The sequence below is a fragment of the Notamacropus eugenii genome, chromosome 1, assembly GCF_028372415.1.
Source record: "Notamacropus eugenii isolate mMacEug1 chromosome 1, mMacEug1.pri_v2, whole genome shotgun sequence".
Taxonomy (NCBI): Eukaryota; Metazoa; Chordata; class Mammalia; order Diprotodontia; family Macropodidae; genus Notamacropus; species Notamacropus eugenii.
Window position 1 is genome coordinate 122,797,780 of NC_092872.1, and position 13,882 is coordinate 122,811,661.

At 37.1% G+C, this 13,882-nt stretch overlaps 1 protein-coding gene and 1 long non-coding RNA gene across 2 annotated transcripts in view; one reads left to right on the forward strand and one right to left on the reverse strand.

Moving 5' to 3' along the window:
- The window catches only part of RIGI (RNA sensor RIG-I), an 80,388-nt gene that overhangs the window by 39,987 nt on the left and 26,519 nt on the right, over positions 1 to 13,882 (reverse strand). The window contains exons 7-10 of the mRNA XM_072612731.1: positions 13,242 to 13,395; positions 11,854 to 12,112; positions 5,397 to 5,559; positions 1,838 to 1,966 (exon numbers count right to left, since the gene is read on the reverse strand). Coding sequence (XP_072468832.1) covers positions 1,838 to 1,966; positions 5,397 to 5,559; positions 11,854 to 12,112; positions 13,242 to 13,395 — 705 coding nt within the window. The remainder of the gene's footprint in view (positions 1 to 1,837; positions 1,967 to 5,396; positions 5,560 to 11,853; positions 12,113 to 13,241; positions 13,396 to 13,882) is intronic.
- On the forward strand, positions 1,962 to 13,597 carry LOC140506054 (uncharacterized). Its single transcript, XR_011967752.1, has 3 exons — positions 1,962 to 3,280; positions 8,314 to 8,443; positions 11,684 to 13,597. It is a non-coding gene; the product is annotated as an uncharacterized lncRNA (long non-coding RNA).

A 13,882-nucleotide genomic window follows, 5' to 3' on the forward strand; every position in this document is an offset into this window, starting at 1 on the left:
TTTTATTTTGTTAGAGTTGTAAGATCTGTGTTCAAATGAATTGCTCTCTTAATTAATCTCTGGGTAATCTTCACTGTTAGAGACTTTAGTTTCTTCCATCCTAAAATGAAGCCTTGGATTGGATGATCTTTAAGGTCCCTCCTAGCTTCAGAACATTGTGCCTTGCCGACCCCTAGCCCAAGGTATGACTGGATACAAATAATTACAAAACAATGTAGCATATGATGTGTCATTTGAGTAGTGTAGAAAACAATGCTGGCTAAGAGGCAGCAAAACTCTGGTCAACAGAATTAACAGATAATGATGGTCCCACACTATTTGAAATTAAAGCACCAATACTTCCTTTCTTTTAGCAGTCAACAACTACACAAATGCAAAGTGACATGTTGCTATCATTTATAATCACATTATTAGGTAGTTTTGCTTAAATTTAATTTTAAGAAATGTACATTATAGATGGAACTTGCTTGGATGTGTTTGGGATATCACAACACAAATCAATTATTTTTAAGTGCTTTGCTTCTGTTAGACCTACATCCAAAAGAAAGTCCCTATACATACCAAAATATTCATAACAGCACTCTATGGATATAAAGAGTTGGAAAAAGTAGATGTCCACCAAATGGAAAATATCCAAATAAGTTTTGTTACATGAATATAACAGAATATCAATTGTCATAATAAATTAGGAATGTGAAAAATTCAGAGAAGTATGGAAAGACATAAGACTGACATATAAATCAACAGAATCAGGAAACTAATATTGTACAACGATTACAACAATATAAATGGAAAGAACGAAAGAAATTGAATCCTGTATAATTATAATGCCCAAATTTAGCCCCAAAGAAGAAATTAAAATGTACCTCCCTCTCACCTTTGCATAGAACAGAGAACTATGGGTGCATACTATCAGACCTCAATGATGTGCTGGTTAGACTTACTGAACCACTTGCAGCTTTTTTTATCCTTTGTCTGCTAGAGATGACTAGGTGGGCAGGGAGGAGGAGAGGGATATGGTTAATAATGAATGACATGCAAACAAAAAAGATTAAAAAGTTGTGTTGATGGAAATCCAGAAGAGGGAGAGAGAGAGAATAGTCCTGCTTCTAACTGTAGAGAATCAAGAAAAGCTTAGTAGAGGGGGAAAGAGGAGGAAGGACAAGTTCTCTATAAGACTCAGATCAGGGGCTAAGATTTTAATAGCTGGAAATGGTTTGGGACATTCCAGCTAGAGGAAACATGAAGAGCAAAAGCAGAAAAATATGCCAGTTGTGCTTTCTGAAGACAAGTTAGAGCAGTTTAGCCAGGCTGTAGGGATTTATGGTCTCTAAGGTTCTTCCCAGCTCTATAATTGATACTTCTATAAGAAGGAGAGGTGTAGGTGATAAAGCTAGGTAAGTGCCAGACAATGATCCATTTGCAGGGATGCCTGGGGGTGCTGGAGAGCAGTGGACTTGGAGATAAGAAAACCTAGATTCAGATACTGCTTCTGACAGTTATTATTGGCGTGACAATAGATAAGTCATTTAACCTCAGTTTTCCCATTTGAATGTGTTGAACCAGATGAGCTTCATGTCTCCTTCCATCTCTAAATCTATGATCTTATGGAAGGGAAAGATGGGATCAAGGGCACTAGTAAAGATGTTAGCTTTGAAGAAAAAACAGAGAAATATGAAATATCTGGATAGCTTTATGTAGAAAATTGGACCACTTAAAATCGACTGTGGTTTACCAGTTATGAACAATGAATGATACAGCACAAAAATTATATAAGTAGGTCATATGTAAATGTGTATATGTGTGCTAGAGTGGGGAATTTAAGATATTCACTCACCTAGTTGATATTCTGGGGTCAGACCAAATTCTTTAAAAGTCATTTCTATCAGATTCTCTATGTCTTCCATCAGCTTAGAAATCACAAATTTAAGTTTGTTGACAGGCTGTGGTTCAATTTTCCTAAACACTAGAATCATGAGAAGAGAATAAGCTTAGTCTGTTTAGAATGCATTCATTCTAATCACGTTACATATCTTTAGGCAAATCATGTAACTTCCATATGCCTCCATTCCTCTAAATAAGTATACATATATCTCAGTCTATGTCACTGACCAGTAAACATTTATTAAGCACCTATCTACCAGGCACTACATTAAGTACTAGGGATATACATACATACAAAGAGTAAAATTATACTTACTCATAAAGAGGAGAGAAGTTTATGTATATAAGTGTATATAGCACAAGCATAGAGTGAATAAATACATATTCAAAGTGGTTTGATACAAAACAGTTCAGGTAGGGAGGATACCTACAGTTGGGGGAGGGGAGAAGCCTAAACACAGAACAGAAGCCTAAATTCCATCTTAAAGGAATAGAGTGCTTCTATGATGTGAAAGTAAGGAGGGAATGCACTCCAGGCATGTGGAATGGCCAGTGAAAAATCAGAGACAGGAAACGGACTGTGGTGTGGAGGGGACACAAACAAGGCCAAGTGGGCTGGCTTACAGAGGATAGGAAACAGGGAGGACTATCCAGTGATGACAGAAGGATTGGCTGAGAATAGGTTTCTATTTTATTGTAGAGGCAATAGAAAGTCAATGGAGTAGGTAAGTCACATGGCCAAATCTATATAAGGATAATTACTTTGGTAGCTATTGTAATATTCTAGGCAAAGCATGAGGAGAGACTGAACTAAAGTATGAGTAGCAATCAGATGGAGAAATGTGGTAGGAGAAACAGTAAAATTTTGCAACTGACTGGGCATGTAGGGTGAGGAAGAGCGAGGAATCAAGAATGATGCCAAGGTTATGAAATTGAGAGTCTGAAGGATGGTAGTGCCTTTAACAGAAATTTACCAAGTTTGGAAGAGGATGAGTCTAGGAAAAAAGATACTAAACTGAATTCAGGACATTGAGTTTGTCTAGGGGATATCCAAAGTGAAATTTCCAAATAGACAATTTGGGAAGTCAAACTGAAACTTAGGGGAAAAGCTGAGCATGTGTGTGTGTGTGTCTGTGTGTGTGTGTGTGTGTCTGTGTGTGTGTGTGCATGTACAAGTTTATGTATATATGTGTGCATATATGTGATAAGAGTACAAAAGAGAAAAAACATACATACTCAAAAACCTGTCTGCCTGGCTTTGAAGATTCACCCTAATCTATATATGCCATCTCCAGTCATCCTGATGAATATCAAGCCACTGGACTCAGATGGCCCTGGAAGAGAAAATGAGGCTGGTGACCTCACACAGCCCTCCCTCTGTGGGGGAGCCACAGTGGTGAGTAGTTTTCCTTACATATAGTTTAAATTTATCTCCTTCCAATTTGTACTCACTGCTCCTACTTTTTTCTTTCTGGGACCAAACAGAACAAATATTCCTCTTCCTCATAAGTCCTCTAAATAACCTAAAGATTATTTTCAGCTTTTTAAACCAACATCTTAACAGCCTTTACAATCATCTTAACTTTTCTCCAGGCTAAGTACCTCAGTTCCTTCAACTAATATGAATATAACATATTTGCTGATTCAACCTAAATCTATAGGTTCTACTTTTTATACCAATTTGTCCCACTTCCTATCACTCAACCCCACTTCTTCTTCTCTAGACTGTGGGCAAACTCCCATTTTTTCTAAACTTCATTTTCACTGCTTCTCTCTAGTTATCTAGCTCTATCCAACTGACACTATATTCTGCACATTGATTTTCCATGGAAGCCTCATTTTCTGTTCTCCCTGATTCAAAAGGAAAGGAAAAGGAGTCAACTTTTCTTTTTCAATAGGGTGTTTTCCTGGCCACTAAACTCTGTTTCTTGTCATTTGGAATTCACAATATCTGCTTATGACATCCTTGTGCCAGTGATATTCTGCCTCTGAGGCAGAGAGGTGAAGAAGTGGATAGGGCGCCAGGCCTAGAGTCAGAAAGACCTAAGTTCATAACTGGTCTCAAATGCTGTATGACCCTGGGCAAATCATAACCTTTGTCTCAGTTTCATCATCTGTAAGATAGGGACAGCAATAGCATCTATATTCCAGGGTTGTGAGGATCAAATGAACTAATAATTGGAAAATGCTTAGAACAGTACCTGGCACATAGTAAATGGTATGTAAATGTTAGCTATTATTATTCTGCCAATGACATCTTATCTCTGAGTCAGCTAGGTGATCAAGCCTGGAGTCAGGAGTACCTGAGTTCAAATCTAGTTTCAGACACTTGCTAGCTGTGCCACCCTGGGCAAGTCACTCAACTTTTTCTACTTCAGTGTCCTCAAATATAAATTGGGGATAATAATAGCACTCATCTCCCTGGGTTGTTGTGAGGATCAAATGAAATAGTATTTGTGAAGCGTTTAGCATAGACCCTGACACATAGGCCTCATCTCTACATAGAAATGAGAAATTTCTACATAGAAATGAGAAATAGAAGAGGACTTCAATAATTCATATTTTTTAAATCACCTCACCCTGTGGCTCCCCTGCATTATCCCTGGTGGATTGGATATGTTCAAAACCCAAATTGGGTTTAGCCAATTTGTTCTTCTGAGACGACTTTCGGCTCTGGTATCTCCCAATTCCATGCCACGTTAACTAATAATAATATTTATATAGTGCTGTAAGATTACAAAGCACTTTACAAATATCATCTCATTTAACACTCACAAAACACTGTAAGGTAGGTGCTATTATTATCCCCACTTCATACATGAGGAAACTGAGGCAAATAGAATTTAAGAGATTTGATCAGGGTCCTGCAGCTAATAGGTGTCTGAGGAAGGATTTGCACTCAACTCCTAACTCTAAGTCCAGCACTCTATCTACCAAGACACTTAAATCTGCTTTGATGTTCTTGTTGTTTAGTCAATTAGTCATGTCTGACACTTTGTGCCCCCATTTGAGGTTTTCTTGGCAAAGATACTGGAGTAGTTTGCCATTTTCTTCTCTAGTTCATTTTACAGATGAGGAATAGAAGCAAACAAGGCTAAGTGACTTGCCCAAGGTCACATAACTAGTGTCTGAGGCCAGATTTGAACTCAGGTTCTCTTGACTCCAAGGCTGGTGCTCTATCCACTTCACCACCTAACTGGCCAATAAATACATTCTAACAGGAGTTTTGGCCTCAATAGATCCAACACCACTGGTGTTTTTCCACTGTTGAGTGAGTAAAGAAAGCATCAGAACAGATGCTCCAAGAGGAGAATGGATTTATTATAAGGAGTGGGAAGAGATCCTCTATGATAAATAGAGATGAAAGTTCCAAGTCCATGGCCTGAACTCATTTAAGGAGCATGATCGAAGAATACCTAATATTAATAACTGAACAAAAGAGAGTCAAGTACCTAATGTTAACAGCTGAATAAAATAGAGTCCCAAGGGATTCACTACTAGACCTCACTTACCTTTCTCTGGTTTATAAACAACTTGCTCCAAATCATTCACATTCTTCTTTACTGTTGATATGACTGAAGCATCAAGACAGGCACACAGCTGACAAATATGTTCTATTGTATCAGACTTATCTTTGGCATTACCAACTCCTACAGAAGCAGTCAATCCAATGATCTGAGAACACACAATTACCCCAACAGTTACATATCTTGGAAAAATAGCAAGTTTTGAGGCAACTGGGGGTAAAGTGGATAGAGCACAGGCTCTCAAATCAGGAAGATCTGAGTTCAAATCCAGTTTCAGATACTTATTAGCTGTTTGGCCCTGGACAAGTTACTTAACCCCAAGTACCTCAAAAAAAAAAAAAAAAAGGCAGTAAGTTTCTAAAAATGTCACCTAGCCCATTTCCTACAGTTAACTTTTTTTTAAGAGGAAAAGAATCTCACAAACAAGCCTTTGACTCAATGAAGTTACTTTCCTGACATTTAGAGCAAAGAGTATCTAATTCTGACAGCAGAAAGGTATGGCACTCAAGAAGCACAAACTAAATGAGTAAATATTAGGCACTAGCAAAGAATCTGGTTTATGTCCTAATTTCCAAAAAACCAAAAATGCTCAATAGTGAAAAATAAATTGCCTTCATGATTAGAACCAAAATTAAAACCAAAATCTCCCATCCTGTTCTGCATTCTTTCCACCAAAGCAAATTTTTTCCCTGTAGAGCAGGGGTATCAAACTTGATTTAAAACAGGGTCACTGAAAGGTGTCCGCTGTACCATATTAAGTTAGAAAATCACATATTAACATCATCTGTGTTTCATGGTATTTTTAATTATTTTGTTAACTCTTTCCCAATTAGATTTTAATCTAGTTCATCTGTGATCACAAGTCTTGTAAGTTGCTAGAGTTCTTGTTTGACACCTCTGCTGTAGGAGTGCTCACAGGAAAAATTAAATGACTTCAAAGTGAAAAGAAGGCTCCAGAGATGGCGTAAAATTCAAGACCCTGCCTGGTGTTTTTGTTTCTGTTGTTTTTAATATAAGATTTAGTTCTAAGGCTCTCTTGTGTACCTATTTTAATAAGTTTATTTTAAAAAATCAATAAGCATTTATTAAGCACTGAAAATACGTACTTCAAAATAAGAAGGAAAAAGCAAATGGTTTTCACCTGAAGGCCTTACCTTCTCTCAGGGAGACAACATATACATTGTTGACCTGAAAATTTGGTTAAAGAAAAGGCAACAGGCTAAATACATACGTATTTATTATTCCCTTTAAAATTAACAATACGTGGATCCACGGAGCTAGTATTTGGATCTGGCTACTCAGTATAGGAATAATCAGGCTTAAGTCTGTTTCAGGACAATCCAAGGTGGTCTGTGTCCTTCAGATTTATGGTCTCCATGAGTGATTAACTAGACCATTAGAAAGGAATTTCTTAATTGCATAGGTTGTAAGTACAATAAGATAACGAGTTTGGCAAAGTTTCAATTGAAATTATGACCCAAGATGTCTATGTTTTCTTTACTATTAACATGCCATAACATAGTATATGTCCACAAAATATTAAGATATGGAAAACGTCCCATTATTCAAGATAGTGTCTTAAGTTAAAGGTCTCAGTAAGAATGCTAAGTCAGCCCTATCTGGCTTCGTTGACATAAGAAGAGGCATTATCTGAGTTTGCTTCGAAGAGCAAAGGAGACTATTAGCTCCAGGCTCTTCTTAATTCAACTCTGGCCCTTATTAAAGTCCAAAATTTATATTAAATGATTGTCAACATGTATAAATATATGTGAAATAAATACAAGCTAATTATGGAGAAAGCACATTAGTGACTGAGGTGATCAGAAGACTTCAGTTTAGTGCATGGGCTTTTAAGGGGTCTGTGGACTTTGGAAAAAAAACAAATCTTTATTTTCATTAATTAATTCATTTATTTTCATTAATCTCTAACTAGAATTCAACATTTCCTTCCATTATAAACAACAACAATAATTGCCAGCATTTATACATAGTACTTTAAGGTTTGCAAAGAACTTTACATGTATCTCACTATTATTAATCACTTATTTACAAATAATGAAGCAGGAAGAGTTTACCTCTAAGTGACTTGCCTAAGGTCACACAGCTTATTAAGTTTCTGAGGTCAGATCTGAACTCAGGTCCTCCTGACTCTAAGTCGAGGACTCTATCCGTTGTATCTCTTAGAAGCATTATGAATATAATGAACAAACCAAAGTAGTATCGGGTTTCATCAGACTTCCAAATATGTTAAAATGTGAAATAAATAAACAAACAAATAAATACATAAATGTCAAGAATTTCTGATTTAGAAGGTGGTGTTTTGAGATGAGTTCCAAGAGACAAAAGTGAAGATGGAGTACATGAGAAATAACTGAATTATAATTGGAATATGTAATTTATACATAGCCTGTAATTATATAAAATCAATACACAGTGTAACTACTACTGCTACTACTAATGATGATATAGTTAGCATTCTTATAGCACCTACTATGTGCCAGACATTGTACTAAGCTCTTTACAAATATTTTCTCATTTTATCCTAACAGCCTAGAAGGTAGGTGCTATTATTAACCTCAGTTGAAGAAATTAGGGCAAACAGATATTGAGTGAATTGCTCTGGGTCATATAACTAATTAAAATAACAATTAAGACTGCAACTTGATCTATACTTGGTCTTACAGGACAAAGTTCATTATTAAGTATATCCTCATTTTCCTTCATGTGCCCTTCCCACCCCCCAAGAAAGAAAAGAGCAGTTTTGAGTTAATCCTAGCTATTCTTCAAGCATCCAATTTATTGAATAAATTGTTACAAAACTACCTAAGAATCCTGGCCTGGGGGGCTGAGGGGCAGTCTAATCCCTGGTCTATCATTAATTTATTGAGGGATTTCTTTTCAGTTCTTTCACCATCCATAAAATGGAGACGCTGCCATAGGGCCTGATTTATTTTAGAGGGAGGCTGAAAAGTCAACAAATTCAATTCACCATACACTTATGAAGTATTACTGAGATCACCTTTGGGAAGAAGGTAAGAATAATTTTAAGGGCTCACAATAAGAGCCAACTTCAGAGCCCAGGAAAAGGAGGATTCAAATCCTACCCCTGACACATACTGGTTGTATGACTCTGGAGAGTCACCTCTCACTGTTCTGGGCAACTCTCTAAGACAGAGCCTCTTAAACAAGAGGCTCTGAACTTGTGTGGGTTGTGTGTGAATACACACACACACACGTATATGTACATATAGTATACAGTAGACATATGTATGTATAATATGGTATATTATGTCATACATATAATATATAATAATATACATGTATATCAATAACTTTTCAATATAATGGGTTTCCTTTGTAATCCTGTGTATTTTATTTTTTGCATTTTTGAGAAGTAGTCAATCAGCTTTACCAGACTATCAAAGGGATTGATTCATGATGTACAAAAAGGGCTGAGAATCTGAGACTTTAAGTTTCACAGTTGGTGCTGACCTACATTGGTAGCAAGAGTTTCCTCACCTGGGTGTTCCTGTCTTCAATGAAATAAAGAGGTCTAGTTCCTAGCCCACCTATACTCAAGCTCTCCTCAGCTCCATCATTATGGTATGGAAATGATCCAGACCCTTTGAGGGCCATGTTGGTGGAACACAGGCATTAGACCCTGAAGCATTTGGAAAAACTTCACACAAGGTGACTGCAACAGACTATATCAGTCATTGTCTGGGATCTACCCAAGTATTGCGGGAATTGAAAGAACCAACACTGACTCCATCTTGTGACAATTCTAGAACTCAGTTCCTTTTCTATTCAATTACGGGTCTGGTCCAATTTCTGTCTTGTGAGAAAACTTTATTCAAATGTGGGAATTGTGAAAAAACTTTATTGCATTGTTTGAACCTAATCCTGAGTGGCTGGGAAGTTGGACCACCTCTACCTGCTTTTCAGAGAATTATAACTAAGGACCTAAGTTATGGTGACCAAAAACCCAGTCAGATCCAAAGATTGATGCAAGGAGTTTTGTCACAATTATACATTTCAAACAACCTATCTGTCTTATCTGAAAACTGACCCTGTACTGGTAAATCATTTATTATTTGCATGTTCCTTTGATTGAATCCAAACACTTGATGGGATGGGGCAGGGGGGTGGGGGGAAGGAGGGAATGGGTCAACTCTTTTCTAACTGCATGTTTTCATTCTCCCCTTCCCAACTTGCAAAGTCCCTAATCTTTCCTCCAATTAGAAATCAGATTACCTAATTTTGTATTTTGGTTGTTTTCTTTTATTAATTGATCTTATTTGATTAATTGTTTTTAATACATAAAAATTGGTCTCACTTTGTATTCAGAGTTTTTGGATTATTTGAGGAATCCACTGACTTGCTTTGTTAATAAATGTTATAAGTAGGATTGTATCCTCAATTATTATCCACCACAGTATATCAAGTGGGATTGCCAACAAGTAACAAATCTTTTGGCCACAGCAGCCCATAAGAGAAGAAAAAGTACAAATTAGCTCTTAATTCCATCTGAACACTTTCCTTCTGTTTATACATCGATAGTGGCAAAAAGGGAGAAGGGAGAAGAGGTAGAAGATGCTAACTTAGTATCTATAAATTTAGCATATCTATAAACATTAAATATGTAATTTAAATATTGATCCTCAACTTAAAACCTTTATCCAATGACAAAGAAGAAAAAAGATGCGGAATGAACACTGATATTCTTGCTCTAAAGGACACTAGAAGATATTAAAACATTTATAATTCAATAGAAAGGTTCACAAATTCTCTTTGGAGGAATGATACAGTAAGGAGGCAGTGTGGTACAGTGATAAGAGCATTGTCTCTGGAGGCAGAGGACCTGGGATCAAGTTCTAGCTTTGATGCTTACTACCTGTGTGACTTCAAACAAATCAACTTAACCTATCGAGATCTGTTTTCTCCTCTGCAAAACAACAGGACTGTGCCCCAGCACTTGACACAGTTTGTACTTAATAAAACTTTCCCATTCATCGGCAATATTCTTTGTCTTCTAAGTCAATTTGTAAAATATCAATAAACTCCTTAGAGACAAAAATAAAATACAACGAATGAGCTAGCCTCAAGAGCCTCTCAGGTCCTTCCCTAGCAGCTCTAGATCTATGAGCACATGAACTAGTAGTACTAAAGGTAACCAGAAAGCCATTTCATGGTTGCCACTTGTTAATCTTGCCTTAAAGTGTTACAAGGAAAAGCAAACAGATCAGAATTGTGTTGCAGAGAATGATGTAGAAAAATGTTATAGAGAACTTGGCAACATTCTACAAAGTCAAGTGCTATATATATATAGGAGTTTTGTAAATATATTATGCGTGACATATAATGGGGGGCCTGTATTGGAAGCTCTGTGGTGAGGAATCTCCCTCTAATAGTGATAGCTAACATTTATAGAGTACTTTACATTTCACAGTTGTACACAGTATCTCATCTGATCCTTGTCCACACACCTAGTAAGTGCATAGGGCAAGATTCAAACTCAGGTCATCCTGACTCCAAGTGCAGAACTTTATCACTACACCACCTGGTTGCCAAAGCATACTGGCAATTGTTCTGCAACTGATGGCTGAAGAATTACCTGGGGAACTATAATAACAACAAAAATAATAATAGCACTTAATTAATGCTTTTAGGTTTGCAGAATTCCTTACAAATACCTCCTTCGATCCTCAAAACAACCTTGGGATGAAGGATAATAAAACTTGATTTTACAGATATGGAAACTGAGGCAAAGGTTAAGTGACCTTCCCAGAGTCATATAGCTAGTAAATGTCTAAGATCAGATCAGGTCTTCTTGGATCTAGGACTTCTGGATAATCCACAAAACCTGTTGCAATCTGGAGGTTAAGTGACTACAAGGACTTGAACCTAGGTCTTCCTGATTTCAAGGCTGGCTCTCTGAACATTACATCACACTGCCTATAAGTAATAGTTTTTATAACAATAACAAGAATAACAGCTGCTAGCACTTCAGGTCTATGACACACCAAAAAAAATCAGAACTGTCACTGAAAAAAAAAAGGTGGTATTAGTAATATTCTTATCACTGAGGAGTTAAGATCATAGATCCTGAGCCTGAAGAGACCTCAGAGGCCATCTCAGTCCAATCCTCTAGGTAAGATTGTGATCTCAAGGGCAGGAACTTCTTTTGTTTTATATCCTCAGTGCTTAGCACAATGCCTCGCACACAGTAGGTACTTCATAAATGCTTACTGACTGACCCTCTCCTTTTACAGATGAGAAAATGGAGGCCCAGGAAGATTGTCATTTGTGCAGTTGTACCTATCAAAAGCAGAATTTGAATCCAGACCTTTGGACTCCAAAGCTACTACTCTTTATACTGTGATGTGACAGTCAGTCAGCTGCCACTGGGGGCCTGTTACAACTAATTTCATTCATGACACACCTGAGGCAGTGGGCTTGCTGATCTTCCAAGTTTCTGATCCAAGTAACTGATCATGAGCACATTATAAGGATGTTTTTTGCTGGTATTGTGGCATTCATCAAAGATCATCAAGGTGAAAACAGAGAGGGATTGTATGGTCCCACTCTTGATGTTGTTCACAAGGATCTGTGGGGTCAGCACAATGATATCATTGTTGTCAACAACATGTTCCACAGGAGCATCCTCAGCTATTTCTCCACAAATACCTGCAACTTTGTACCTGGGGAAAGATGGAGATTTTTCCATTAAAAATCTCAACTAGAAGCAACATGGATAGAGAGACGGCCTTTGGAGCCAGGAAGACATAGACTGAAATCTTTGTTTTGACATCTATTCGATGGGTAATTCTGGGCAAATTACATAGCCTCTTAAGGTTCTAGGCAACTGCATAAAATTGAGTTGTCAGGAAGCTACTAAACTTCATCGGCAGAGGGAATTTCTATACTTAGGAGCACCCTATCCCAATGAAATCACAGGTCCTGCCTCTATCCCTCTCCTTTAAACCCAATGTGATAAGAGTGGGGAATCAGAAATAGGAGATGTTGGATTGGCTGATGCCACATGAAGCCATTATTACCTGGGCATAAACAGCTCTTATTTGAAGGTATGTTAACTCTCAGAATACCAGGGCAGGCTCATGCTAAATAGAGTTAAGACAACTGTAAGATATGGGACTGAAATGCCATATCTGACGTGTCAAATTTATGTCTGCACAAGTTGCTTACTCATCTAGAAAGATCTGGCCAGAGAGGTAATGATTTCTAGTTTACCTAACACTCTGGGTACAACTTAAGGAAGACCATAAGCTGGTCTGAATCTTTTATTTCATACTTGTATAGAACTCTCAGCAGGAAAATTTCTTTGTCTGGTGTATCTCAGCAACTTGGCTTGCATATAGCTTTAGAGAGTTGCCTAAAGCACTAAGCATTAGCTAAATTGCCAATGGGTCTAGAACAGTGTAGAAACCATTTATAATACCACGTTGCCTCTCAAGCAAAAATTACAAGATGCATAATGCCTTAAGAATAAATTTGAGAAATGCTATGATAATAACAAATAATAACGTCTAATATTTATATTGCACTTTAAGGTCTGAATAGTGCTGTATGTATATTATCTCACTTTAATCTCACAACCTTTGAGGCAGATGTTACTATTTTAATCCCCATTTTAACAGATGAAGAAAAGGTAAAATAACTTGTTCAAGGTCACACAGCCAGTTAAGTGTCAGAGGCAGGATTTGAACTCATATCTTGCTGATTTCAAATTTACTGCTGTATACTGCCTCTTCCAAAGCAGCAGCACTTGAATGAAACAAGAAAAAAAGCTGAGTTGACAGTTATACCTACCCCAGCCTTTCAAAGTGCTTTGTGAATACAGATTTCTGTTGTTCATACACTGGAAGATGAGTTGCCAAGAAGACAACCTTTCTTTTCTGCCCTGCTGGATTATTTGTTAGATGATTTTCACATATGAGAAGTGCAACAAAGGTTTTCCCACATCCTTTTCACATAGAAGGAAGGAAAATAATAGAAAGCAGTCACTTTTTTGCTCCAATCAATTTATTTATTTTTAGTTTTCAACATTCACTTCCATAAGTTTTAAATTTTCTTCCTCTCCTTCCCCACCCCCTTCCCAAGATGGCATGTGATCTGATATGGGCTCTACATATACATTCTTATTAAACTTATTTTCATATCAGTCATGTTGTATATAGAAGAACTAGAATTTATAGGAGGAACCATGACAAAGAAAAAACAAAACAAAACAAACAAAAAAGAAAATCGTCTGTTTCATTCTGCATTCAGACTCCATAATTCTTTCTCTGGATGTGGATGGCATTTTCCATCATGAGTCTTTGGAACTGTTTTTATTTCCTTGCATTGCTGAGAAGAGCTAAGTCTATCAAAGTCAATCAGCTGCACACTTTGGCTGTTCCTGTGTACAATGTTTTCCAGGTTCTGCTCACTTCACTCAACATCAGTTCATA